The sequence below is a fragment of the Aplidium turbinatum genome, chromosome 6, assembly GCF_918807975.1.
Source record: "Aplidium turbinatum chromosome 6, kaAplTurb1.1, whole genome shotgun sequence".
In the NCBI taxonomy this organism is placed as follows: domain Eukaryota; kingdom Metazoa; phylum Chordata; class Ascidiacea; order Aplousobranchia; family Polyclinidae; genus Aplidium; species Aplidium turbinatum.
The window spans coordinates 29,136,921-29,161,430 of NC_137477.1; the positions used below are offsets into that span (position 1 = coordinate 29,136,921).

General features: G+C 38.1%; 1 protein-coding gene and 1 non-coding gene across 4 annotated transcripts in view; one reads left to right on the forward strand and one right to left on the reverse strand.

The window, feature by feature from the left end:
• Positions 1 to 338: 338 nt before the first annotated feature.
• Positions 339 to 24,510, reverse strand: part of LOC145772660 (adenylate cyclase type 10-like) — an 82,224-nt gene continuing 58,052 nt past the window's right edge. Inside the window, exons 21-32 of one of the 3 annotated variants that reach the window (XM_082584530.1) lie at positions 23,610 to 23,731; positions 22,864 to 22,995; positions 22,388 to 22,536; positions 21,859 to 21,963; positions 21,080 to 21,186; positions 20,294 to 20,435; positions 18,012 to 18,137; positions 17,609 to 17,720; positions 15,187 to 15,405; positions 2,060 to 2,148; positions 965 to 1,102; positions 339 to 864 (exon numbers count right to left, since the gene is read on the reverse strand). In XM_082584530.1, the coding sequence (XP_082440656.1) occupies positions 520 to 864; positions 965 to 1,102; positions 2,060 to 2,148; positions 15,187 to 15,405; positions 17,609 to 17,720; positions 18,012 to 18,137; positions 20,294 to 20,435; positions 21,080 to 21,186; positions 21,859 to 21,963; positions 22,388 to 22,536; positions 22,864 to 22,995; positions 23,610 to 23,731 (1,786 nt within the window). In that variant the 3' untranslated portion in view covers positions 339 to 519. Of the gene's footprint in view, positions 865 to 964; positions 1,103 to 2,059; positions 2,149 to 14,000; positions 14,700 to 15,186; positions 15,406 to 17,608; positions 17,721 to 18,011; positions 18,207 to 20,293; positions 20,436 to 21,079; positions 21,187 to 21,858; positions 21,964 to 22,387; positions 22,537 to 22,863; positions 22,996 to 23,609; positions 23,732 to 24,510 lie in introns of those variants that run through there. The other 2 variants (XM_082584529.1, XM_082584531.1) reach the window with 2 other exon arrangements.
• Positions 11,082 to 11,183, forward strand: LOC145773085 (U6 spliceosomal RNA). Its single transcript, XR_014289496.1, has one exon. It is a non-coding gene; the product is annotated as a U6 spliceosomal RNA (small nuclear RNA).

The following is a 24,510-nucleotide window of genomic DNA, read 5'->3' on the forward strand; positions in this document are numbered from 1 at the left end:
ACCACCGGGCGTAAGCCTGGATATGACAAACAAACAAATTAAGCCAATTTGTTGTAGCATTCAAATAGAATGTCGTTCTCACGAGGACTAAGTAACTTCTGTACCGGCAATGGGAGGACACGATTTTGGTTTATGTTTACCTAAAAGTAATAATGGCATGTGAAATATGTTCAAGTGTCTAACCCCGCGGTAGCGCATAGTTGTGCAAACGTTTGAAAGTGCTTTCAGACATTGTTTCTTGTGGAAAGACTTTTCACCTCTATTGTTACTTTTACGCAAAGATCGCGAGGTGTCGATGAGTGGACAAGCTACAAACATCCATTTTATATTAGTGTTTGTATTAACAAAGACCTCAAGCATCGCAGTTGAAAAATCCGTATTTAGAACGGTACTGTAGCATACAAGAAATTTTTTTGCAATTCACGTCCCAAAAGAAGAACCGTCGTGATGTTGAAGATTGAATTTCAACGTGATATTATCGTTGAATTTTAGGCTCCATGCATATTTAACTTCAGAAGCTCAAAACGGAAATACGTAGACTCTATCGCTGGGCTTCACTTTTATGGCGGTTTCCCAATTTGGCATGGCCTCGTGGTTTGTAAGCCAGTAGGAGGGAGACTCATGTTCGTTTGCAACTTTGTTTTGATAAGCAAGGCGGTTCTGATGAGCCCATTGATGATCAACTAAATTGCCGGAACTTACAGCATATTTCATTGCTTTCTCTATCTGCTCAAAAAAAATGTTGGGATTTCCTATTGTTAGTTGAAAGACGGCATTGAGAATGGCTGTTCTCGATTTGAAGACAGGAAACATTTTGCTCAACTTATTGAGCTCCTTCATAGCGTTGCGGTATTGCATCTCCTCCTGCATAAATAAGTTACTTGTAACGTAAAGATATTTCTTTTTTTTACAACAACGATTCTTTTAGAAAAAAACTGAAATAAAACAGGCATGAAGTTCTCACCACTTTTATTTCTTTGTCGTCTGTGTCGAGACTATTTTTGGTTGTCATGAAAGAAAGAAGTGCTGCTTCCACCAGCCTCGCATAAGCTCGAATGACAAAAAAGTTATCCAAGTTTGCAGGAATTTCATCGATAGCAAGCTGCAATAAAGTTAACAAGATTTCAAGATCAGCAATAGCCTATCTGCAAATTATTATTAGCTTGATTGAATTGGTCATTTGCGTTTTTCTTCCTTGTAAAAGCAGTCCTGTCATGTTTTGTTGCCTTTTATAGTTTATTATCCTTCTTAGTCCTGAAATTAATTTCTAATGATTTTTGATTTTTTTGATTTTCAGAGATTTATAAGCATTTCTATTTAAGCCTACGATCCAAACATGTGCAATCAGTGGTCCGCGGGCAGCACTGCGGCCCGCCAGGTTGTTCCGTGCGGCCCGCGTGGTGCTCAGCAAAATCTTAGAAGTTGGTTCGACTCCCGGCCTATGCTGGTTGTTGACAAACACCGCTCACCTCTACCCAGGGTGTAATAAATTGGGTGGGCGTAATTGCTGAAGTAAAGGCGGCCGAGAGAAAGGAACTGGCCACTCTACCCTCGTTAGTGTCGAAGGCTTAGTATAATGAGAACCTTATCTTCTCATCCCCCAATGCTTGGATTCAAGTATGGGACTCACCTTTTTTTTACATCAAAGCAATGGAAATTTTTGCACGCTGTGTTATGTGTAGCCTACAGAAAGATTGCGGTTTGTGATGCAAGAATGCTGCGTTGCATAATTTCACAATGGCATTGTACAGTACCGTAGTTGATACTTGATGGAGTTGTTGGTGCTACATAGATAGGCTACTACTACTAGATAGTCCATTGTTGAAAACGATTTGGTGAACTTTTATATAAACTATGTTAGGGGGAAGCATCAGAATCTTGTCGACCATGCCTTAAAAACCATTTCGCTTTTTGGAAGCACATGTTGCTGCGAGCAATTTTTCTCTAAGATGAAATATTGCAAAGGAAAGCAAAGAGGCCAACTATCTGACCAACATTTGAAAAGTCAAGTTCGAGTTGCTTGTAGTTCTGTGAAAGCAAATATTCTTGTTAATCTCACTTTTAACCATTCTTTCCCAGCATATTCATCTTTCGTCCTGAAGTACCAAACTGCCAAACTTGTACGTGCGTAAAAGTGTTGGGAATCGCCTGAAAAACAAGTTTCCTTTATTGTAGTGGTTCCCAACCGGGGAGAAATTCTTCCCCAGGAAAGAATTTCAGGGGAGAAATTTAATTGTAGAATTTTTATTGTCAAGTTGGTATCAAATTTATGAACTAATTGTATCACTAGCAGATAGCCTACAATCCTACATGCCAGTGGCGTATCCTGGTTGGTTGAGCAAGGGAAGCAATAAAACTCGTGGGGGAATAAAGCGTGCCGAAGGCACGTGTTTTCTAGGGGGGTCCGGGGGCATGCTCCCCAGGAAAATTTTTGCAAAATTACACTCAAATAATGAATTATACTGCTTTCTGGAAACACTTTTAGGGTAATTTTTGTATGAAATTTATTAGCAGATAAACAGCTATTAACTTATTAAAGGTAGCTCTTACACACGAACGGGCAAAGGGCAAAAATGCGACTATATTTAGAGAACACCAAAAACTCAGCTACAAAGTCAAGTCTAGCTTAGACCTCACATATCCTGTCTTATTCCAAAGTCTATCCAGCCAGGATAACAGTGTAAAGTCAACATTTGGCTCAAACTTTTGCTTACAAGGCCGATATTATAACCATAACAGTGTCCTAGATTTTCTTATTACATAGCTCACTGGCACAACATCCAACAGAGCAGAGTTGCCAGACTATGAAAAAGTCTTAAAGCCAAAATAATACAAAGAAAAGGCCAAAACAAGGAAAATATTAGACAAAAAAGACCAAATGGATATATTTACCTGTTTCTATCAAAAATAATAAAATTTACATATATATTTTATAACTTGTAGTGGATTTTAATAAATTGTAGCAAAAATAATTCTGAAAGTAGCCCAAAAAATAGCAAGTTAGCCTATAAAAGTAGCGGATGAGTTTTGATCCGCCACATTACGAGTATTAAACAAGTATAGAACATGTATTGAACAATGTTGAATATGGTTTCATCTGGTAAGGTTACAATATTAGAGAAATATTGATTATTATGCATTTTGAAAAGTTATTTAAAAAAAAACTAATTCGCGGAATTTGGCTAATCTGGCAACCCCGCGACTGGAAGCAATTTTTAAATCGCTTCCAGCAATTAGTTAAAAGAAACGTAAATTGCGAAAACTTTGCGCTGCTTTTTTCCTTTCTTTCAAACTTGTTTCTTCTTATTGCAAAAACGAGAGCAACGGATGCAATACGAATCTTCGCTTCCGTTAGCTTCCAACTTTTTTAAAATTAAAACCGAGTTCAAAATCATACGGGGGGGCATGAGTTAAAAACCGTTCTAAATCGCATTTAGGTAAAGAAATTACGAAATCGTTTTACTGAAAAATATCAGCTTCTCTTTTTTCAATTTTGACAGGGGAAGCAATGCTTCCCTTGCTTCCATTGAGGATACGCCCCTGCTACATGCAGTGTTGTACGCGTCAATGAAATAAATTGACGAAGTCAGCGTCAGCGCGAATTGCCTAAAAACTTCACGGCGTAAAGTAGGCCTACTGCGTCAGCTCTTAAAGAAATTGACGGCGTCAGCGCTATTTAAGCCAGAATCTCACAAAACCAGGGCCGGATTTAGCTGATGGGGGCCCGAGGCACTTTTAGATCGGGGGGTCCCCCTGCAAAAATTTTTTTCAAGCCTACGGCGCGAAAAACCACCTCTGCGTCTACAGTAGCATCAATCCAGCACTGCACAGCATTTTGCAGAAACTTCAAAGGTTAAAAGGAAGAAAAAATAACACAAAATCACATTTTTCCACGTAGGGGGCCCTTCAAAAGTCGGGGGGCCCGGGGCACCTGCCCCCTCTAAATTCGGGCCTGCACAAAACAGAAGTATTTTAACCAAGTTTAGGCTAAAAATAACTATAAATAAAGAGCAGGTATTATGTTTTGAGACTGTAGGCTATTGTAAATAGCTGCTTAGCCTATTAGTTATTTCCTTGTAGAAACACAAGTATAGGGCCTATTTCAAAACGTTTGTCTGACAATCTGCTGCGTTTGGGACGCATATTGTCCTTTCCAAGTGAAAACATGCGTTCCACCAGCGCAGGGTGGTATTGGTGTGTTGTAGCCTATTTGAAAAACAGGTCTTGAAAACGTATAGCCTACTCGGAAAGGTATCACTGTTCCAAGTGTGGCTGTAATGGCTTAGCAGTGGCGTAGCTAGGGGAGGGGCGGACCGCCCCGGGCGGCACTTTCAGACAGGACGTTTTTTTGTTGTTGACAATGCAAATGTACACGAAAAATAAAAGCAATTCTGTGCTTTTCTCTGTTTATGGAGCGCTGTTCTTCCTGAAATCAACGACGCACAAGCCACAAGGATAGCCTACCTGCAGACCAAAGGGCTAAGCCTAAATTAGTGTGCACTGAAACTGTCGGCTTTAAAGAATGGTGTTGTTAAAAGTCGGAGTATTTTAGTAGACGATGCTTTAGCAACTTCAAAGAGTTTATGTAAGGATCTGGGAATCGACACGGACCGTAGAATTCGGAAGAAAAAGAAAATGCCTGGAGAAGTATCGAGTGGCATACAGCAGAGTATTGAGAGTGAGCTCAAGCAAGAAATGCTCTGCATCCTTGATCAAATAATTGTTGAATTAACAGAAAGATTTGACCAAGCGTTTAAGCTGGCAAGCAAGTTTGACTTTCTGATTCCTTCAAACTTGCTGAATGAAAATTATCATTGTGAATTGGATCATGTGGATGAAGATGTGCAGATGCACGATTTTCTAATTGAGAGAAAGAGGCTGCAACAATTTGTTACTGCTGCTGGTGGATTGACCAAGGCAAAGTTGGAAGATCCTTTCCGAATTCTGAAATTTATTCAAACGTATAAGCTTGCTGATTCTCTTCCCAGTGTTGTCTTCTCACTTGCGCCCTAAGTGTAGCAAGCTGTGAACGATCATTTTCTAAGCTGAAGTTGATCAAGAATTATCTCAGAGAAGGCATGAGGTGGGCCAGTTTAGATTGACTGATTTATCAATACTCTCCATTGAGCGTGATCTTGCAGATGCGATTAATTTTGATTTGGTAATTGACGACTTTGCACAACGCAAGAGCAGAAAAATTAGCTTTTGAAGTGGCTCATGCACAGTCTCACTTATGTTACAGAAACTGCTTTAAAATATAAAACAATTACATTTGCAACATAAGCTACTATTTGACTCTTTAAATAAGCTACTCCACAGTATAACTATTAGGCTAACCAACGTTTGCGTTTACAAAATATTTTACCAGAAACATTGACCAAAGGATATAGAATGAATTAATTTTAATATGAGAAAATAAATAAGGCGGCCGTGCATTTTCGTTACAGCTGTAGAGGAAAAATTTGAAAGGGAAAACACTTGCAACAAAATATTAGAGCCGAAGGGATATGTAGCTGTTGTTGAATGAATAAGTGAATGAAGTTTACTGTAATTGCACATTATGTTTGTAAAGTTGTCCATTGGTAATTGATAATGGAATGTTGCCAACAATTTAGGTGAAATCGATTTACTCTGATAATTCAAAAAAGTATAAAGCTGATTTTGATTATAATCTTGATGTTGCCATTGGTAATTGGGCATCACTAATATTAGCTGATAATATTTCTTGATTTTCAGTGAAATAGATATTTTCGTTTTACCTTAAGTTACCTTTTACACATCGTTGTTGAATACTGATTAACCATAGTAATCTACTGCTGCTGCACTATACAGTACAAACTTTTCAGTAAATTACTTCACAGTGTAGATTTTAACGATCTGTTTAAGCCTGATGCTGCGAATTAGTTGTGGTAATATCGAATTACATTACATTCGCAGCATCAGGCTTAAACAGATCGTTAGAATCTACACTGTGAAGTAAGCAACGATCATGCTGCTAAAAGCGAAACTCAATCAATTGCATAACCTCCGACTGAGCCACGAAACCCTCGCTTCATCAAAGAAAATGATGAGAATCAGTGAAAAGTTCGGCCGCACCCGTGCTCAAATCTGGTACTCAAAAAGCTGCAAGTTCAGAAGCACCTATCCAAAGACGATCAAAAATTTGAAACTACCAGGAATGTTCACGCACCCGTACGGCAAGATGCAATCAGCAAGGCGGCAAATAAAAGACCTTATCATCTCCTAAATGATCCGTCACTTATACCTGATATCAGCCAACCAAGTAAAAGAGCTATACATACATTCGCAGCATCAGGCTTAAACAGATCGTTAAAATCTACACTGTGAAGTAAGCAACGATCATGCTGCTAAAAGCGAAACTCAATCAATTGCATTTCAGTAAATGATTTTACCGTATAGCGCAATAAGGCAGTGTCTATGGAGTCTACAGACGCTTCATGTTTGAAATCGATTTCACACGATCCACCCTTAACCCCCCACAAAAACAAGTCAGAAAATCTTTGAATTCTACTTATGCGAAACTATAATCCTATCGCTGTGTAAGTTAGACTGGTTTTGCAGAGCTCCGCAGTGCATTTTCTCAGATTTAGATTTTTTATTAATTGCTGTAACAATATACTACCTACTGTCAGAGATGTACGTATGCGTCGCAAATTCTACGCCGCATACATGCGGCGTAGACTTTTTGTTTGCGCTAACGCTTGCGGCCACATTTTTTTGGATAGTTTGCGCTTGAGGATGCGCCGTAAAGTTTTCGCGGTTTTTTAGCGCATAGCGTCAACGCATACTTTTTAATGTCTTAGTTGTTGTTTGCAATTTTTTTTTGTCAAACTGCAAAATGTTAACGTCTTGCAATTGCCCATTGTTCTAGTGTTGTGTCACAGTGTCATCTATTGTTCAGTCAGCTGGAGTTTGTTTGTATATCGCACTACTGCCTTTGACGCTAGAGTCCCACGTGGAGACTGAAGTCTTGCAGAAAAAAAGAAAGAATTAGTTAAAACAACTTAGGCCTACTGAGAAATTACGGGTCAAAACAGGAATGTAATGTAAGCAAGCAAGTAGGTAGGTTGGTAATGCCGCTCCATGTAAAATGTAAACAATGACTTGGCTTCGTAGTGTGAAGTTTTTTTAGGCAAGCAGTGTTGAAGGCGTTTGTAAGCAATTGTGAGCACTTTAATTTATATTAGTTAAGTCTTGCATTTTGGGGCAAATCAGAAACTTCTCAGGCAATGAGCAGTGCAGCCTATGTATCTAAACAAACTCAAATATTTGGTCTCCGACCGTGATTGCTTGCATGATGTTGTACTCTGTATGTTATATGTAGTACATTACTTTGCCGATTATTCTTGTTGTAGGCTAGGCTATGTAGCGTAGACTGCGTAGTAATGTGTAGGCCTACATACAGTAGGCTATCAAGCTAAGGTAATTTTTACTTGACAATTTATACATTCTGTTGCGTAAGTATGTAATTATATATGTTTTGTAACTTGATGAGCAGTTTAGCAAAACATGCATCCAGGGGCCAATTGTGAGAGGCTTTTGAGTAGCCTACTGCTAATAATACTAGTAATGCTAACTATCCCTGAATGCTAATAACAAAGAGTTGTGCAGTTCAGAATCTAAACTTGCTTGTGTCTGGCAGTTTTGTCTTCCATTAACCCACTTTTTAAAAATCTTATCAGAAAAAAGCATAGAGCTTACTGAGAGAATTATGGCATTAAAAGCAATATTAGTCTTATTCAAACGGAATTATTTTAAAAAGAGTGTTTTTTATAATGGATTTTTAGGGAGCGACAGTTAGTATATTACTAGGAGCGACAGTTAGTATAATACTAGAATTTTCTTGATGGGCATATGCTACAGTTTCTTACACTACACTATTGTATTCAGGGAATAACTTACGGTAATACTAATCTCCAAGTGAAATGGAGCATGATAATACAAATCCATGGCCCTACATGGAAAAGTATTTTAAGCTCTTCTTCGAAAGGCAAAAACTTATATTTTCAATGCCAGATGTGCCTTCCGGCCAAAAAGATAATTTCCTGTAACGAGAAATCGCGAAGTGGCTTGAAAAGTGTGTTGTTTCGAGTGGTTTATACCGTGTGAATGTTTGGCACCTAGCAAACAAAATGAGTATGCGCTAGAGTATGCGCTAACGCTGACGCCGCCAACTTTTTTTACAAGTTGCGTTGACGCATGCGGCGTATAGTTTTTCGAACGTTTGCGTTTGCGCTGACGGCGTCAATATTTTTTGTATGCGCGTACATCACTGCCTACTGTACTATTGTTACTGATGCCATGCCGCACTGGATTTCACTTTTGGCCACATAAACCCGCCTTGTATCCTGAATTATATATTTTAAATACAGGGAGAGGGGGAGCACAACACTATGTTTATTAACTGTTGTAATAAATAACTTTGCTACTGTCACTAGAATGTGGCTGTTAGATTGCGAAAAGTGAAAACATTGCGCAGAAGCATGGCTAAAGTCTACGATTTTGCTGCATTTGCAACCTTGTAATTTGTGCGCTTGCTCATTTTGTATTCGTTTTACAATTGATAGGAATAAACTTCTATATGATTCTATCCATATTTTATTTTAAAGTATTGTAGGTTTAAGTATATAAAAATTAATGGAAAAATTATAAAACTTACGTTGCGTATAAGTAAAGAAAGTTCAATGAGCAAAATAGAAAAACGTCTATATCATTACATTGGTAAGCAACTATTCATATTACACAGTCTGGTAGAAATGAATTAAATAAATTTTTCTGAAGCTATGGTTTTAATACGTTACAAAATTCCTACTAGCCTTTATTAAGCAGAGACAAAAACATGCTCTTCAAATTTGGGTAGCCTTGTAAAAGGTTACAAATTGATTATCTTAATTCTGCAGCAGTTTTGTGCTTTTGCATTCAGTATATTACTAAATTATATTGGTACGTTCGTCTGACTTTACACCGCAAATTGAAAAAAGCACCTTGCATATTGCAGTGCTGATAAAAAAACGCATTTAATTTTCACATGCTTTTTCTTGAAGGGGCGGCAAAATCTGAATCCGCCCCGGGCGGCACATTCCCTTGCTACGCCACTGTGGCTTAGCCTATAAAAAGCTTTTAACGAGGTCCACTGCACCAACATCGCTCTTTTCAGGTTCATAGAGCTCTTAAAATAAAGTATCTTCAACCCCCCCAATGACATTCATTGATTTTTTGCTTTCTCTCTCTGATCCCTCGTTCTCGATACTGTTCACGATATGAGTGATCACCATTTTGCGAACTTCTTCCGCTTGTACTCCAGGTAGCCATTCCAACCAACGCGAAAGCCGGTAATTCGGTTAAGTCGCGTTGGCCAAAATACATTGTGAAACGAGATTTTCTATGAAAACAAAAAATGACGCGTAGCGCGTGACAAATAGACGCTTAAAATTGGCAAAATAGTTGACGGCGCTATCACTTCCGTCAACTAAAAAATAAATTGGCGGCGCTAGCCTCAGCGTCAACAAAAAGTTGACGCTGTCAACATACAACACTGCTACATTGTAAGGATTGGGGACATTTTAGAATAGCCGTTTTTGGAGGTTATTCCGGTATTAAATTGACGTTTTTGCGTCGTAGCCTACAGGGCTACAGGCGCTCTGTACTCTTTGTTGCACGGCTAAACTACCAACTTAATTATTTCGTTTTTTGTTTTTCAGACAGTTCTATTCGGACTTGTTTTTTTGGGTAGGTTGCAACAATGTCTGACACTACTCACACATTTTTATGGCAAACAAGGCAATTTATTTTCGGTTCGGAAGAAGAGACAATTCAAAATTGCTCGAAGGTTATTTCTGTTTTAAACAAGCTTAGACATTGTTCTCAACACTCTGTGCCAACGCATTGGTGGCTTGTAAAAACGTACAACCATTTGACTACAATGATAGTTCAGCGCAGAATGTGCAAATTGAGCGATTAACACTAGAACAGGGGTCACCAACTTTTTTTGCATGCGGGCCACTTTGGCACTAAGGAGAGCTGTGGCGGGCCGCACTAATAAAATGTTAGGTAGGTTGACTCTTATGCAAGAAAAGAACGCATTTCGTACCCAGTATGCAGCGTTACATGTTGTTCATATTTATATTAGAATACCGTAGCAACAAAATTAATCGAACAACGCTACTGCAAGGCCAAGCTCCTTTTACAACACTTTTGACTTTTTTAACAATGCCCAATAAATAGAGGCCACTTGTTTTGTGCACTTATAGCGAGGAGAGCGGTTTCATCAGAATATTCATCGCCAAGCAAGAGTGGTGTTGTTACTTCGCTTCACAAAAGATATCTTGCAATTAACAGTTTCAGTAAACAAGGAAATGTTTGACACATCGCAATACAGGCAACAATAGTGACCTGCAAACATATCAGCGAAAAATGGCTCCAATAACAGCGAAAAAGAAACCAGGTACCATCTTCTCTCGTGTTGTCGCTATATGTCAGGGCATCCGTTGGTTAACCACTGCCTGGTGTCGTCATCGATGGAAACTAGGCCTTCCATACCATGAGGAGGTTTGTGTAGCCGGCAATCCTTGATAATGTGTGCTGCCGTCTGCATTTCACCACACTCACAACCAGCACTCTCTGCCGACGAAAGCAAGTACCTCCACGTGGCCTCCCCCGCAAGTACCGACTTTGGGAAACTAAACTTGCTACAACTGTGGCTATAAACTTATGCGGAAGAACAATCATCAGAATGGCACCCCCAGACCAAGCACAGCGCCCTTGTCAGGGCGAACAGCACCAGCTGTTGTAGGTCAAGGAGTGACCATTTTGCAACTAAATGTTGAAGGCACCACCAACGCTAAACTAGACATCATCACACCAGGTACAATGAAACAAACGCTTGTGGAAATCACCAAAAAATTGTAATTTATGAACAGTCTTCCCTCTAAAAAAGCAATGAGTTGGTTTTTCATCCTTTTTGTGAGAATCTATAAAACCGTCTTTCTTTTATTATAGACAACTGTCACTTGCGGTGCTCATCAGCGTGGCAAGAATTTGTTGATTAACAACATTTTGCAGTACTTGCTTCGGCAGTACATATACTATAATTGGAACGATACAGATTAGCATGGCTCCTGCGCAAGGATGACACGCAAAATCGTGAAGCGTTCCATATTTCTTTAAAAAAAAACATTTTGCAGTAGGCCTACTAAGCTAAATATTTTCATAATACAATCAGAAAAAGTCTTTAAATTTATATGTAATATATTGCCAATTTATTATAAATTGAGTTGGCACACCGACCAGTAGCGCACCCAGAAAAAAATTTAGGGGGGGGCTAATTCAGAAATGTCGGCCGAGTGATTTGCGATAATAGTGACAGTAGGCCAATGCCCATCAGTGCCGGTCTTTGGGGTGTGCAAACCGTGCGATCGCACAGGGTCCGCAAATTAGGGGGCCCGCAATCTACTCAGAAAATGCAGTAATTTTGTTATTTCCAATGGAAAAGTTCAACAAATGAATTCAACAAAGGAATTAACAACAAGAAAACATAGAGACTCAACGGGTGCAACCTATTTCATCCCCTGAACATTTCGTATCCTGAAAAGATCGAGAAAAAAAACAACAGAGCCGAAGTCGCTGATCGGAGTTGCCGCAAACATTTCAAAACTTCTCTTGATCTTTTCAAGGGACGAATTAAGTCGAAATTTGATTTTGTTACTCCGATTTCAGGGTACGGAATCGGGGTAAGAATTTTTTAGGGGACGAAATAGGTTGCATCCAAATCAACATAGAGACATAGCTTTATATTTCCGAAAAATGCTGAGGAAAGCATGATCTTATCCTTTTGCTATGCCACCGGACAGCACCATTTTACAGTAATATTCATACCCAAATTTTTGTTGAACATGCTCTCAGAATGCCCCAAATTCGAAGTAATTTTTCAAAAATTTCTAGGGGAGGACCCCCAGACCCCCCGCCACAGGGTGGCCTTCGGCGATGACGCCGTCAGGATTCGCCCGCCGACCGTAAGACCACCCCCCTCCCTTTTCAAAATATCTAGCTTCGCTACTGAATTGGATCATTGTCATTGGGGCCAGCAAAGTATATTCCGCACAGGGCCCGAAATACCCAAGACCGGCACTGTGCCCATCCCTTTGATTAATATTTAAAGGCACTCACGGCCCACTACCCACAGGTTTGCCGATACATCAGGATTCGTTCTCTCAAATCAGATTAGAAGTTGGCCTAGTGAACCCCACGCTATTAGAACCATCAACACTCTCATCCCTACGTCCACTCTCGCAATCTTCTATAGATCTCGACTTTTCGTCATCTAGGCCTATGACAAGATAAAATTAGCTTTCCGTTTGCCAACACAGATAAGTGCGAAACCAACAACTAGCACGAAAACAGTTTGAAACAAAACACTAATTTTGTAGACAGTAAATTTGATGTGGACGTTTTTCCTATTTACAAAACATTCAAAATTAGTTCGTATTTTCAATTAAAGTCCCAGACGCCTTCGTCTCTCTGCTCAAATGTCGTAGGCCTATACAGTTTTATATGTCCGTGTGATTCGGCATTGACGTATGACGCTATGGTACATCGGTATGTCCAGTTGTCCACCAGACATTTGACCACGAGAGTACGGGAGCATCTGAGCTTTAGGGAGTTAAAGAAAGGTGCCATCAAAGACCATATCATGGAGTGTTCTTTTTGCACAGATCAAAAATTCTCTGCTGACTTATTTATAATTTTACGCAAAGGAAAATCCCAATTTGACACCAAAATTCAGGAAGCACTGTTAACGCTATACGCTACAACCCAAATTTAAACAAACAATTATTTGCTGGAGGCGCGTCCATTCTCCTCAACATTTACTTGATATATCACGTTCCCTGTGGTGCACATGTTTTTGTAGTTAGCTATTTATGTAGTTGCCTTTTCCTAATGTAAATTTAAATTCAAGAAGTTGAAATTTATTGCATTATTAATTATTTTCTGATTCTTGATTAGGGCTTAAAATTAAGCCGAAAACGTTCGACTGTTAAAACCATTTGTACGGTAATTATGTAAAATATATTGTTATAATGCTCGGGCCTGTTGTATTGTTGTGTCTTATTCATATCTAACCTGTAAGCAAAAGGTATAGCCTAGCCTACATAGGGAACATACAAAAACTCTATTTTTTGTGGCGAGTTTGGGGGGGGCTTGAGCCCCCTTAGCCCCATGCTGGGTGCGCTACTGCGTCACCGACCCATTTTGCCAACAAAAACTTGCATAAAGAGAACACTGCTCGTGAAACACAATAACGGTGAAACTCGCACTAGTGTTTACATGACATTTGCAAACTTAAAATAAGCAACCCTATGCTCACAGACAATTTCAAAATTCAAAAACAGACGTTTTAATCAACCACTGGGACAGTGTGGCTGGACATCGCATTGGAATAACTTTAAGCAACCCCCACCTAGAACTATAATCTGATTGGTCGGTCTGTGGAATCGTATGCAATGCGAAAATATGCTTCCAGGAAAGTATTTTTTGCCTTCGTGCTCTTTAAACTCCCTCAAGAAAAGTATTTTTGGTTATACTTGTACGCTGATACCTTCCGCGGGCCGCAGCGATACAGCGTGGCGGGCCGCCATTTGGTGACCCCTGCACTAGAATGTTGCGCTTTTCGGTTGAAACTTCCTGACAATTATTTTTTTCCTGTAGTCAACCTTACGTGTGATTTTTATTACTCGTCTATTACAAATAAAAAAGTTACACTTGAAACTACCTAGAACGACGAAGTGGATTTTTTGACGCAGCATTATTTGGTAATGACGTAACAAGCACAAAGACAATGGAACTAACATAGGCTACATCTTTGCACTTTGCTTTGTGTGTGCGTTGCAACTAACTTTAACTCTGGTTTTGACACAGTAGGCTTCAGCAACGTCGTCAGTCAGTCACATGTGCTGTATTTTTCAAAAGCAAAAAATAGCAGAACATATTTCAATACAGATTATTTTTTCAACCGACCATTAAGTGAGATGCTTGCTCCTGAACATTATTAACCAACATATCAATTTTGGGAAGGTTTGAAAATAGCTCACACACCATCTTCCACTTCAAGTCGGTTCCGAGCCTTCGTTTTTACCTGCACTAAAGTGGAAAACCCTGCTTCACATAAATACGTAGGCCTACTGCTGAAAGGCAGCAGCACTTTTATGTATTCTTTACCAATACCCTGATAAGAAACACACACCCTTTCTCAAAACTCGCAGATTGATAAGGTCTCAAACATGTCTTTACAAATAGAGTCGTTTCTCAAGTCAATGAGCTCATCTTGTGAGTCATCAGAAACTTTTTCTATTGGTATTGCAAAAGGGTTTTTCACCAGCTCTAAACACTAAACAGCAGATATTTCAGGAAAGTAGTTTAAAAATTCTTTCCGGAGATTGACAAGATGTTGCAATATTTCAGACAATAAATTTATGTCCAAGTTATCTTCAATCACAGATGGAAGGGTCAAACATTGCAAAATTTCCCTTTTCAGCTTTTCGTTTCCAGTTTTCAAGCTTTTGCAAAAACGCATTTAGAGCGTCGATAAAGTCAAGTAGTCTACAGCTTGACATTTAAGTGGTTCAATCGGTCAAATATATCAAGCTAGTATCTCTAAAGCAAGATTCCAATTCGTTCTTTCCCTGCATGTTCAGAAATTCTTTTAATTCTTCCCGTAGTTCAAAAACTCTTGCTAAAATATTGCCCCTTTGACAGCCAACGAACCCTATGAGTAGGCTATATTAAAATAAATTTAGGTGTTGAGCATTCATATCTGAGCATAATTTTCTGAACAACCGTGTGTTTAATGCTCCATTCTTTACAAAGTTTACGGTCTTGATAATTGTGTTCAGAACCAATGATAACTGCCACTTTGTAACTATAAACAGCAGCATGATTCATTGTTACTACAATCAAAACTACTAAACAAACACACAAGTGTAAAACTAACTAGCCTATAATAGTGACAAAAATGAAACAAAATATTTAATAAATCTTTCAATTTTTTAAATATGTCTGTGGTCCACCATAAAATGCCTCTAGTCTATGGCCCGCTTGGCTGAGTAGCCGCTGGACTAGACATACCATAACCTGTGCTTTTAACACAAAGCAAACTATACTAGAACTCACCAATATCAAATATTTCAGTATTTTTCAAATATTCAACGCAACGTTGGACCTTTTCTAAAGAAAAGCCACTTTCAAGAATCATGTCTAAGCATGTGGTAAAGTATGACAGCATCCCGATGTCGTCGTTCACATTGGAAAGCCGAACAAGTATTTTCAACGCATCGATGCTTGGGCGTCCTCTGCCGCTGATTAAGTGTGTCTGAGCCAAGAGCGGAAGAACTGGAAATTGTTTCAATCAAAAGTGTGAAAAATTAAATTAAAAAAAAGTCAAATAACATTAAAAAAGTAAATGGGACTGGTACATAAAGTAGTATTGTTAATTGTTACCGTGATGTAATCTTAACAAGAAAACAAAATAATGTAAAATTAAACAAATTTTGAATTACACTGAAGCAACGGTATATTTATGCATAGGCTAATAGCTAGACAATTAACCTAAGTTACTTCTACAGTATATCATGGGCAGAGGTAGGCATCCGTTACTTTAAATGCAGCGTCGTTATAGAGAACAGGTTCAGTGCCGGTCTTGGGGTATTTCGGGCCCTGTGCGCAATATGCTTTGCGGGCCCCAATGACAATGATCCAATTCAGTAGCGTAGCTAGGTCTTTTGAAAGGGGAGGGGGTGATTTGACAGTCGGCGGGCGAAGCCTGACGGCGTGATCCGAAGGCGACATCCAGTAGCGGGGGGCCTCCCCCAGAAAATTTTGAAAAATTACTTTGAATTTGAGGCATTCTGAGAGCATGTTCAACAAAAATTTGGGTATGAATATTACTGCAAAATGGTGCTGTCCGGTGGCATAGCAAAAGGATAGGATCATGCTTTCTTCAGCATTTTTCGGAAATAAAGTTATGTCTCTATGTTGAGTCTGGATGCAACCTATTTCGTTCCCCCCCCCCTTTTTTTTCTTTTTTGTCCCCTGAACCTTTTTCGTCCCCTGAAATGATCGAGAGAAATTTTGAAATATTTGCGGCAACTCCAATCAGCGACTTCGGCTCTGTTGTTTTTTTTTCTCTATCTTTTCAGGGTACGAAGTATTCAAGGGACAAAATAGGTTGCACCCGTTGAGTCTCTATGTTTTCTTGTTGCTAATTCCTTTGTTAGTATTTTTATAATGTTAGTTAGTATTCACTTGTTGAATTTTTCCATTGGAAATGACAAAATTACTGCATTTTCTGAGTAAATTTTGGGCCCCCTAATTTGCGGGCCCTGTGCGATCGCACGGTTTGCACACCCCAAAGACCGGCACTGACAGGTTCTTGGTGAAATTTATTGTTACAAATCTCTCAAAAACACGAGCATTTCAAAATACTATTCCTGCCCACCATAGCATCTTTTCACATGAATACAAACTAGATCCTTTGCTTGCCCCACTAGCCCTTTCTTTGCCCCCCTAGTTTGAAACTAGGTGGGCAATTTTTAAGACTTAATTTTTGTTTAAGTTAGATCCAAGTTAAAGAATGAACAGCTGAAAGCTTCAGCATACATTTAGAACTTATGAGCCTACCTTTGACCTTACGGTATTTATAATATCCTTCATGTTCCATTCAAGCAGATTAATTAGCAATTTGTGTTGTGAGTACCTCAAATTTTGTGTTTGATTCTAAATTAAGTTTCTTTCCTGATTTTCATCAAAATAAAATACCAGCTCTTTAGAATCATCTAATTCTGCGAAGATTTAACTTATTGTAATATCTTAGCAGTTGTGTTTCATAGATTATATAGTAGTTGTTTCTTTTTACTTTAGTACAAGAGACCTCTGCAACTAAAAGTTGCTAGATTAAATTTTATTACATTATTATTTATAAAATATTGTTGGCGAAGATGAATATAGGAATCAATTATGGATCTCAATAGTTTAACCTAGGTCAGGGGCGGGCAACTTCTTTAGTCGGCGGGCCTGATACGGGAAAATAAAGTACTTGGCGGGCCGGATTCATGAATCGCTACATTAATTGCAAAACGGTTTACTATGCTTAGAAATGTTGTATGCCACAACAAAGCTGGCATGAGTAGGGCTGTTTTGGTTTTACAAATACATTCTGCGGGTTAACAAGTCTTCTGTCCACAGCTTTGTTGCTCTTGTTTGCCGTTCCGTTGCTGATAATTAAGTACTGCCACAACCTGCGTGTTTTGTCGCATAATGGCGTCAAATTGACGTCGTCAACGTACAACACTGCCAAGTGGTTTTCTAACCGAGATATCAGAGCTGGCAACTTACTCACAATCAAAGTGCTGCATGTCGTTACTTGCTGTTTGTTGTAAATCTGAATTTCTAAGCATAATTTCTATTATTGTATAACTTATCTTGTTTTTCATAAGCCTACAAAATGATTGATTGGCAAGGCTTGTTAAAGCATCTACGAAGTAGTCTAACGGCTATATGAGCTATAGCCAACTAGCTGCTTAATCACATAGCCTACCAATTAGTTTTATATCCAAATCTCCAAGAAAATCGGCAATGTTGTAAGCTCTGTGACCTGATTTCAAGGCCATCTCCAACTTTCCGTGACAAATCTTCAATGAACAGCAAACCTTGAATGAAATCATTATTAAAAATAGTCTTGTAAAACATGGCAGCTGAGCTTTCATGCAGCCTATTTAGCCTCGACTTGCAAGATTTATCTTTACTGGAAAATGTGGTCGCCTACAACAAACTTTCTGCTGTCACCTTTGACGGGCCTGAAATCAAATAAAATACTAAGAACGACAATTCAATAGCAGATTTCAATGACAAAAAATTAGGCAGTAGGCTATGTCGTTATACAATATCCATAAGATGTTTCAGGTATCACATATAAAGAAAAAAACAGGTGCGAAACTCACCAAATGCAAATGAGCAATGGTAAACAACTGCGAAGTCGTCAAGTTGTATGGAAGTTTCGTACACTTCATTATTGCTTTGTTCTCATATGTTGCACTTTTCACCAAGTCCCCAGTCAGGAGCTTGACCTGCATCATGTAGGTGTAGGAGGTTATCTGATCCTGGAGATCAAAATTTGCAACTTCGGCTCTGTTCAACTATGGAGAAAATAAATCATAATAAATCATACGTTTCCATGAAAATTCACAGCGGCGCTTGGCTTATTGTTTTGTTGGGATCTTCACATTAATTTTTCTTGATAAAAAACAACAACTGTTTGTCATTGTATTTGAAGTAGCCTTATTTGATTTTTCATTTTTGGATCTTTTTTAACTAAGATGAAGTTTGATGAAATTACAAAGTTGGCGTGTTTAAATGAAAATGGGACTGATACTTTGGCCCAACAAAAAAACAAAAATTGTGACAAAAGTTATGATTAAGCCGACAACAATCCCACATGAAAGTTATTCAGCTTTGTGTATTACGAACTACAATCTATGTGGTATTCGCATGCCGTCGTCATATTGTAAGTTTTTAACGTTGTAATAGGTAACTGATTAAGATCGATTGAGATGTCTTGTCATGTTATAACATGCATACAGGCTAACCTACTGTATGCCTACATTTATTTATTTTTTTTATTTATTTGCGCCAGACTCAAGATGGTCCATATTACAGTCAAACATAAAAAGTTGAACATAAATTATACGCTACAAACGTTTTCGGCCATACACACGTTAGCCCTTATCAAGTAAAAAAAATATAACTGCTTATCATATCTACAATGAAAGTGAATAACTGATCTAAACACTGAATTGAAAAACGAAATGCATAAAATGAAACGGCAGAGCAAAGGAAAAAGGCATATTACATGGCGTTTAAATTACGCGAGGCAAAGACGCATCATATGACGCATCAAGAAAAGACGTTGAACAACTAAGAAGCGCCTGAGGCAAACACCTGTGTATTGAGGCGAGGATTGTATGATTTTATTAGCAAAGCCTCGTGGATTTTAGTGTCGAATTCGATGGAACATTTACGCATAACTTTAAACGACTCCAAGGATGGTTTCCGACTCCGAATTCGACACTAAAATCCACGAGGCTTTGCTAATAAAATCATACAATCCTCGCCTCAATACACAGTTGTTTGCCTCAGGCGCTTCTTAATTACTCTACGTCTTTTCTTGATGCGTCATATGATGCGTCTTTGCCTCGCGTAATTTAAACGTCATGTGATGTGCCTTTCTCCTTTGCTCTGCCGTTTCATTTTATGCATTTCGTTTTTCAATTCAGTGTTTTGATCAGTTATTCACTTTCATAGTAGATATGATAAGCAGTTATTTTTTTTGCTTGATAAGGGCTAACGTGTGTATGGCCGAAAACGTTTGTAGCTTATACTTTATGTTCAATTTTAATGGATTATGTTAAATGCCGTGTGGTTGCTTGGTTGTATATGTCTGTGGTTGAAGAAAGTGACCTCTTTACCAAAATTGCAACATAAAAAGTAGAAACAAAACAGATACTCAACTCCGAAGAACTGAGTCGTAATGTTCCAAATACAAAGATTAGTAGTAACATTGAATGACACAAGAAACTTTTAATATATTTTTACTGTAGGCCTACTTTGTCATATTCTAATTAAAGATACTGCAGCTAAAGCCTTATAGAGAAAACGTGGTAGTTTATCACATTTGGGTTTAATAAAATAATTAATAGTTGTGGTTCAACTAACCCTGGCTATGGTAATGGTCTTAGCAATTCAACTAAAGATTTTTAAGCGCTTGGAAACCTGTTCCCGTCGTTCTATAAAATGCTACTGTAGGCCTAGTTCTTGCAAATACTTTTTAATGTGAGATAATTTAATTGCTCTGTAATTAGAGGCCTAAAAAGAAACACGGTCATCCATTAGTGCCTTTTTTAGCAGATGAGATCTGGTGTTTGTCCCCGCTAGTAAAAGTCCGCCGGTTTTTGCTTCCCCTTATGCCATGTTTCCTGGTTGTTGGTGTTGCTATTTGCAATCTTCCCTCACCAACTCTAGCCACTTTATTATTATTTTTTTTTTTTAAAAGAAACGATATAAAAAATATGGGAAAAAATTGAAAAGTATTTCCACTGACCTGACCTTCTCTTACCATATCATACTAAGGAAAACAGCTAGTAGGCCTAATTTTATTCTGGAAAAAAGTGTTAAATTTGCTTTTCACTCATATCCTAAATAGAGAAGAGGATGAATAAAAGTTTACCTGCATTACAGCGATTAACTTGATCAATTTCCAACGATTGGGTATTTCTTTAACTTTCATTAAAATCTGCCACAAGTATGATAAGCATTGCACCTGCTCTGTGTAGCTTTGAGCTAAATCACAAGGGGCACTTCCAATAAACCTAATTACAAAAACAACGTTATATTTTTAATTAGATTCCATCAATTTGAGATTTCAGTTTCATGGAAAAATACACTGATGAGAACCAAAGAATCGAAACTTTGCAAAGGATTGTTGTTATTTTTGTTCTGTAATAAGTAGATTGCGGTAACTCAGAGTGAATGCAATGATGAGGTACTACGTAATTACAGTACTTGCAGCTACCGTGATATTTTCTACCACTATACCGTGATGAATAGCCAACAATCTTTTCATTATAGCCTGCTATTAAAAATAAGAGTTTTTCCAACAATTCGTTAGGTCCTATATAATCCTATCAATCAATCGTTTGAAATCATGGAATTTCTTCACTGCTTTGCAAATGGTATAAAAAAAGTTTGAAATCGCCACGTAGCTATTGTGGCGCACCCGACTGCGCTAAAATTAAACAATTTTTTATAATGTGAAGAATTTTATGTTAATTTTAGCAGCTTTCGTTATGTTGCCACTTTACAACGACGAAAGCATTGAATAGACTATACCTGGGCTGGATATCTTTTGTTGTTGTCGTGACAGTAGAACTAAACTTGTTCAAGTAGGCTGATTGCGTTATTTATGACAAAACAACTTCAGCTTACACTAGCAAACAAAAGATCAATATCGTACTTTTGTGGTTTCTTCAAATGCTTCCTTTGACATTGATTTTCAAGCCATGTTTGAATATTTATAAAAAGGTAACGTCTTGGAAGAGAACAGTGAAGTATCTTAAGAGCCTAGAATCAAAGATTTCGTGATGAAATTTCTTATCTATTAAGAATTACAAAAGCACTTGCTATTTATTCTTTACAACCAACTGTTGTGGAAAAGGGGATCAATGAAACGCATCCACAACTGGAAAGCTGGGCTAATGCAACTATCGAACTTGGGTTACACTGAAGCGTTTCTTCAATTCAATTTCCATTTTTAGCTAGAATGCAAGATGTTTTATTTCTTTTGCTTGCCTTTTGTGTTTGTAGGCTTATGATTTTGCCCAGAACTTATTTTACTTAAGTCGTGTTAACCGCCCCTCATGCCCCCTGGCCGAGAAAGGGGAACGGCTGTTTAGGGGCATAATGATTTTAGTCTGTCTAATGTTTTTTGAACGATTATATTCAATAACCATACAATGAAAGAGTTTGCGGCCATAACCTGACGCTTTCTTGTCTTATCTTTAAGAGCCATTCTTAAACATAGGGGTCTACTAGTAGACTTTTTTTGGCGGGAGAGATGGTGCTCACACGGCCCTGCTTCTTCAAATTGGTGACAGAAAATAAATTTGAAAAGATTTGAGCATAAATCGAAGTAAAATAAAGCTTGCGCATACGACATCGGATAAGTTAAAAATCGTAAGCTAGTTGATTGGAAAAAATAATTGTTGCCTAATCAGTTCAGTATCTAAATCTTACTTTGAGGAGATGAGAAAACGACGCTGTCAAATGACCTTGTCGAAATAATACTTGACCCATAAGTTTGTGAATGCGAGCCTTGCTTAATCTGCTAACTGCTAACACCTGTGTAGAAAAAGCCATAAACCGACAAAAAAGACTAAAGACATTTAACGAAAAATTACATACACCCTTAATCACTAAGTTCATTTAAAACTCGAATTCACGACTTTAAACCCAACTTCGTTTTAAAATGGCCTGCTCAAATAGCAACAATACCTTAACAAGAAATTTCAACGAAACTGAAAGCGGCTTGACTGAGTTTTTCTGTCAAGAATAATGAAATACAACTTAAACAAAATGTCTAACCAGAGTGATATTTAAAACTTCGTCACAGTATTAACTTGACAGTTGATTCAGGATAAAATCCAATGACTGTAGCCTCTAGGAGCTTATCGTTTGACAGTTTGTGCATGCCCCCGATGTTTCTTGTGTTTGCAAGCATTATAAGTTCGGACCAAATTAATTTTTGAATCGTCCCCTATCTCACCTTCACATCTTCCAGTCTGTGATGACCATATGTGGACTGGTTAGAAACGATGTCTTGCCCTTTTTCTAAATTTTCAACGATCTGATTTGCCATTTGAAGGTAACAGAACCCGATGCTTAGGTTTAAGATGGCGATAGAAGACTCGGCCGCTGCAAAAACGTAAGACGTTAAAAAATGAAAATTTTGCTTAATATAGGGTTTATTTTATTTGGCATTTTCTCGACAAACACGATAATAACATGAGCTAATGAGCTTGCTTAGAAAGAATTTAAAACATGAAATTTTTTTTGTATGGGAATAAATTTACGCAAACTGAAAAATTATGAAGGTCAGGGAAACAAAATCTCAGATCACCAAATTTTTCTTTTAGAAGTTTTGTAACTTGTGCGATCACTTTGTTATGACAAAAGCAGGTTTATAAAAAAAAAACAACAATGAAACATTAATTTCCTTAAAAAATAGAAATTGCCCTTTACCTTTCAATAAGTACAAAAGAGTCTTTTCTGTATGAGCAGCGTTTCTCCAATGATGAATCAGTTGTTGGTACAAAAGCGCAAGATTTTCGTGGATCTCAAATGGTGTTTGAGGAAGCCTTTTTTTTGTGATAGCTGCAATGCATATTTAATTTATTTATTTGGATGTTTTGCTTGAAAAATGCCATCATTACTACTGTAGCTTTGTAAATATTTCTACTTGGTTTGTTCAAATAATTGTCCACTTATGAATCTTGCATAATTATATAGTAGCCTACCTGCAAAAAATTTATAAACTTTTCAAAATTAACTCAAAAAGCAGTCAGTTAATTTTTTTTTCAGAAACTTTAACAAATTTTATCATATTTTGTACCCCTTCTTTATGTATAGTATCAAAATGAGTAATTAAAACCAATCTTTAGTGTGGTAACTCTTGTTTGTGATCACATTTAACCACCTTTCCACTTATCTCAAATTAGGACTGGTCCGACTTAAATATTAACTAGCAAGGTCGTTGAGAGGATGTTTTGGGCCCGGTACCAATGAGATTCTCGGGCCTTAAATCAAGACACATCTAAGAAAAGCACCATACTAATTCCAAATACGCGCTGGTTTCTTCAAGTTCCCTGGCCCCTTGGAATGGTTCCGGGCTTCTGAAATCATCTCGGCCCCGGATCCAAAAGTACTTCCTGGACCTAGAACCTGGGTCAAAGCTACTTTTGAGTAGCATACATGGCAAACTTTCTCACCTGGCAATAACTTAGCTTGTTCCTCCGTATTGTTGATCAGAGTTTCATAAGCCGGTAACAATTGCTTTGGCAACCACAGTGAACTTCTAAGTGATGGCGAGGATTCCCCGTTTTCGCTGATACTGAGAAGTGGGCAAGAAATAAAATTAAACCTTCTTTTTTTCTGCTTGTAGTGTCAGTCTTTTTGAGATGCGCGGCTGATTGTAGGCTGAGCAGTTTCGTAAAACTTTTGCACATTCACACAATTGAGCTTTCACACATTCACACAGTTGATTTTTGCACATTCACACAGTTGAGCTTTGCACATTCACACAATTGAGTTTCGCACATTTACACAGTTGAATTTTGCACATTCACACAGTTGAGTTTCGCACATTCACACAGTTGAATTTTGCACATTCACACAATTGAATTTTGCACATTCACACAATTGAATTTTGCACATTCACACAGTTGAGTTTTCACACATTCACACAGTTGAGTTTCGCACATTCACACAGTTGAGTTTTGCAGATTCACACAATTGAGTTTTGCACATTCACACAGTTGAATTTTGCACATTCGCACAATTGAGTTTTGCACATTCACACTGTTGGGTTTTGCACATTCACACAATTAAGTTTTGCACATTCGCACAATAGAGTTTTGCACATTCACACAATTGAGTTTTGAGTTAAAGCAAATTGCGAAGTGCAAGATAGAGGAAAAAACAGCATGGTTCACTGGTTCAGTCACAGACAAAGTGGGTCATTTATAATTCAGTTAGGCCTATTCAAACTGAGCAGGGGTTCTTAACCAAAGTTGCTCACACTCCCTAGAGGTGGCCGGTGAGACGTCTTCCTAAAAAGGGTATGGATTATGACTGATTGATTACGGTTGTTTACAAAATGGGGTTAGAAGA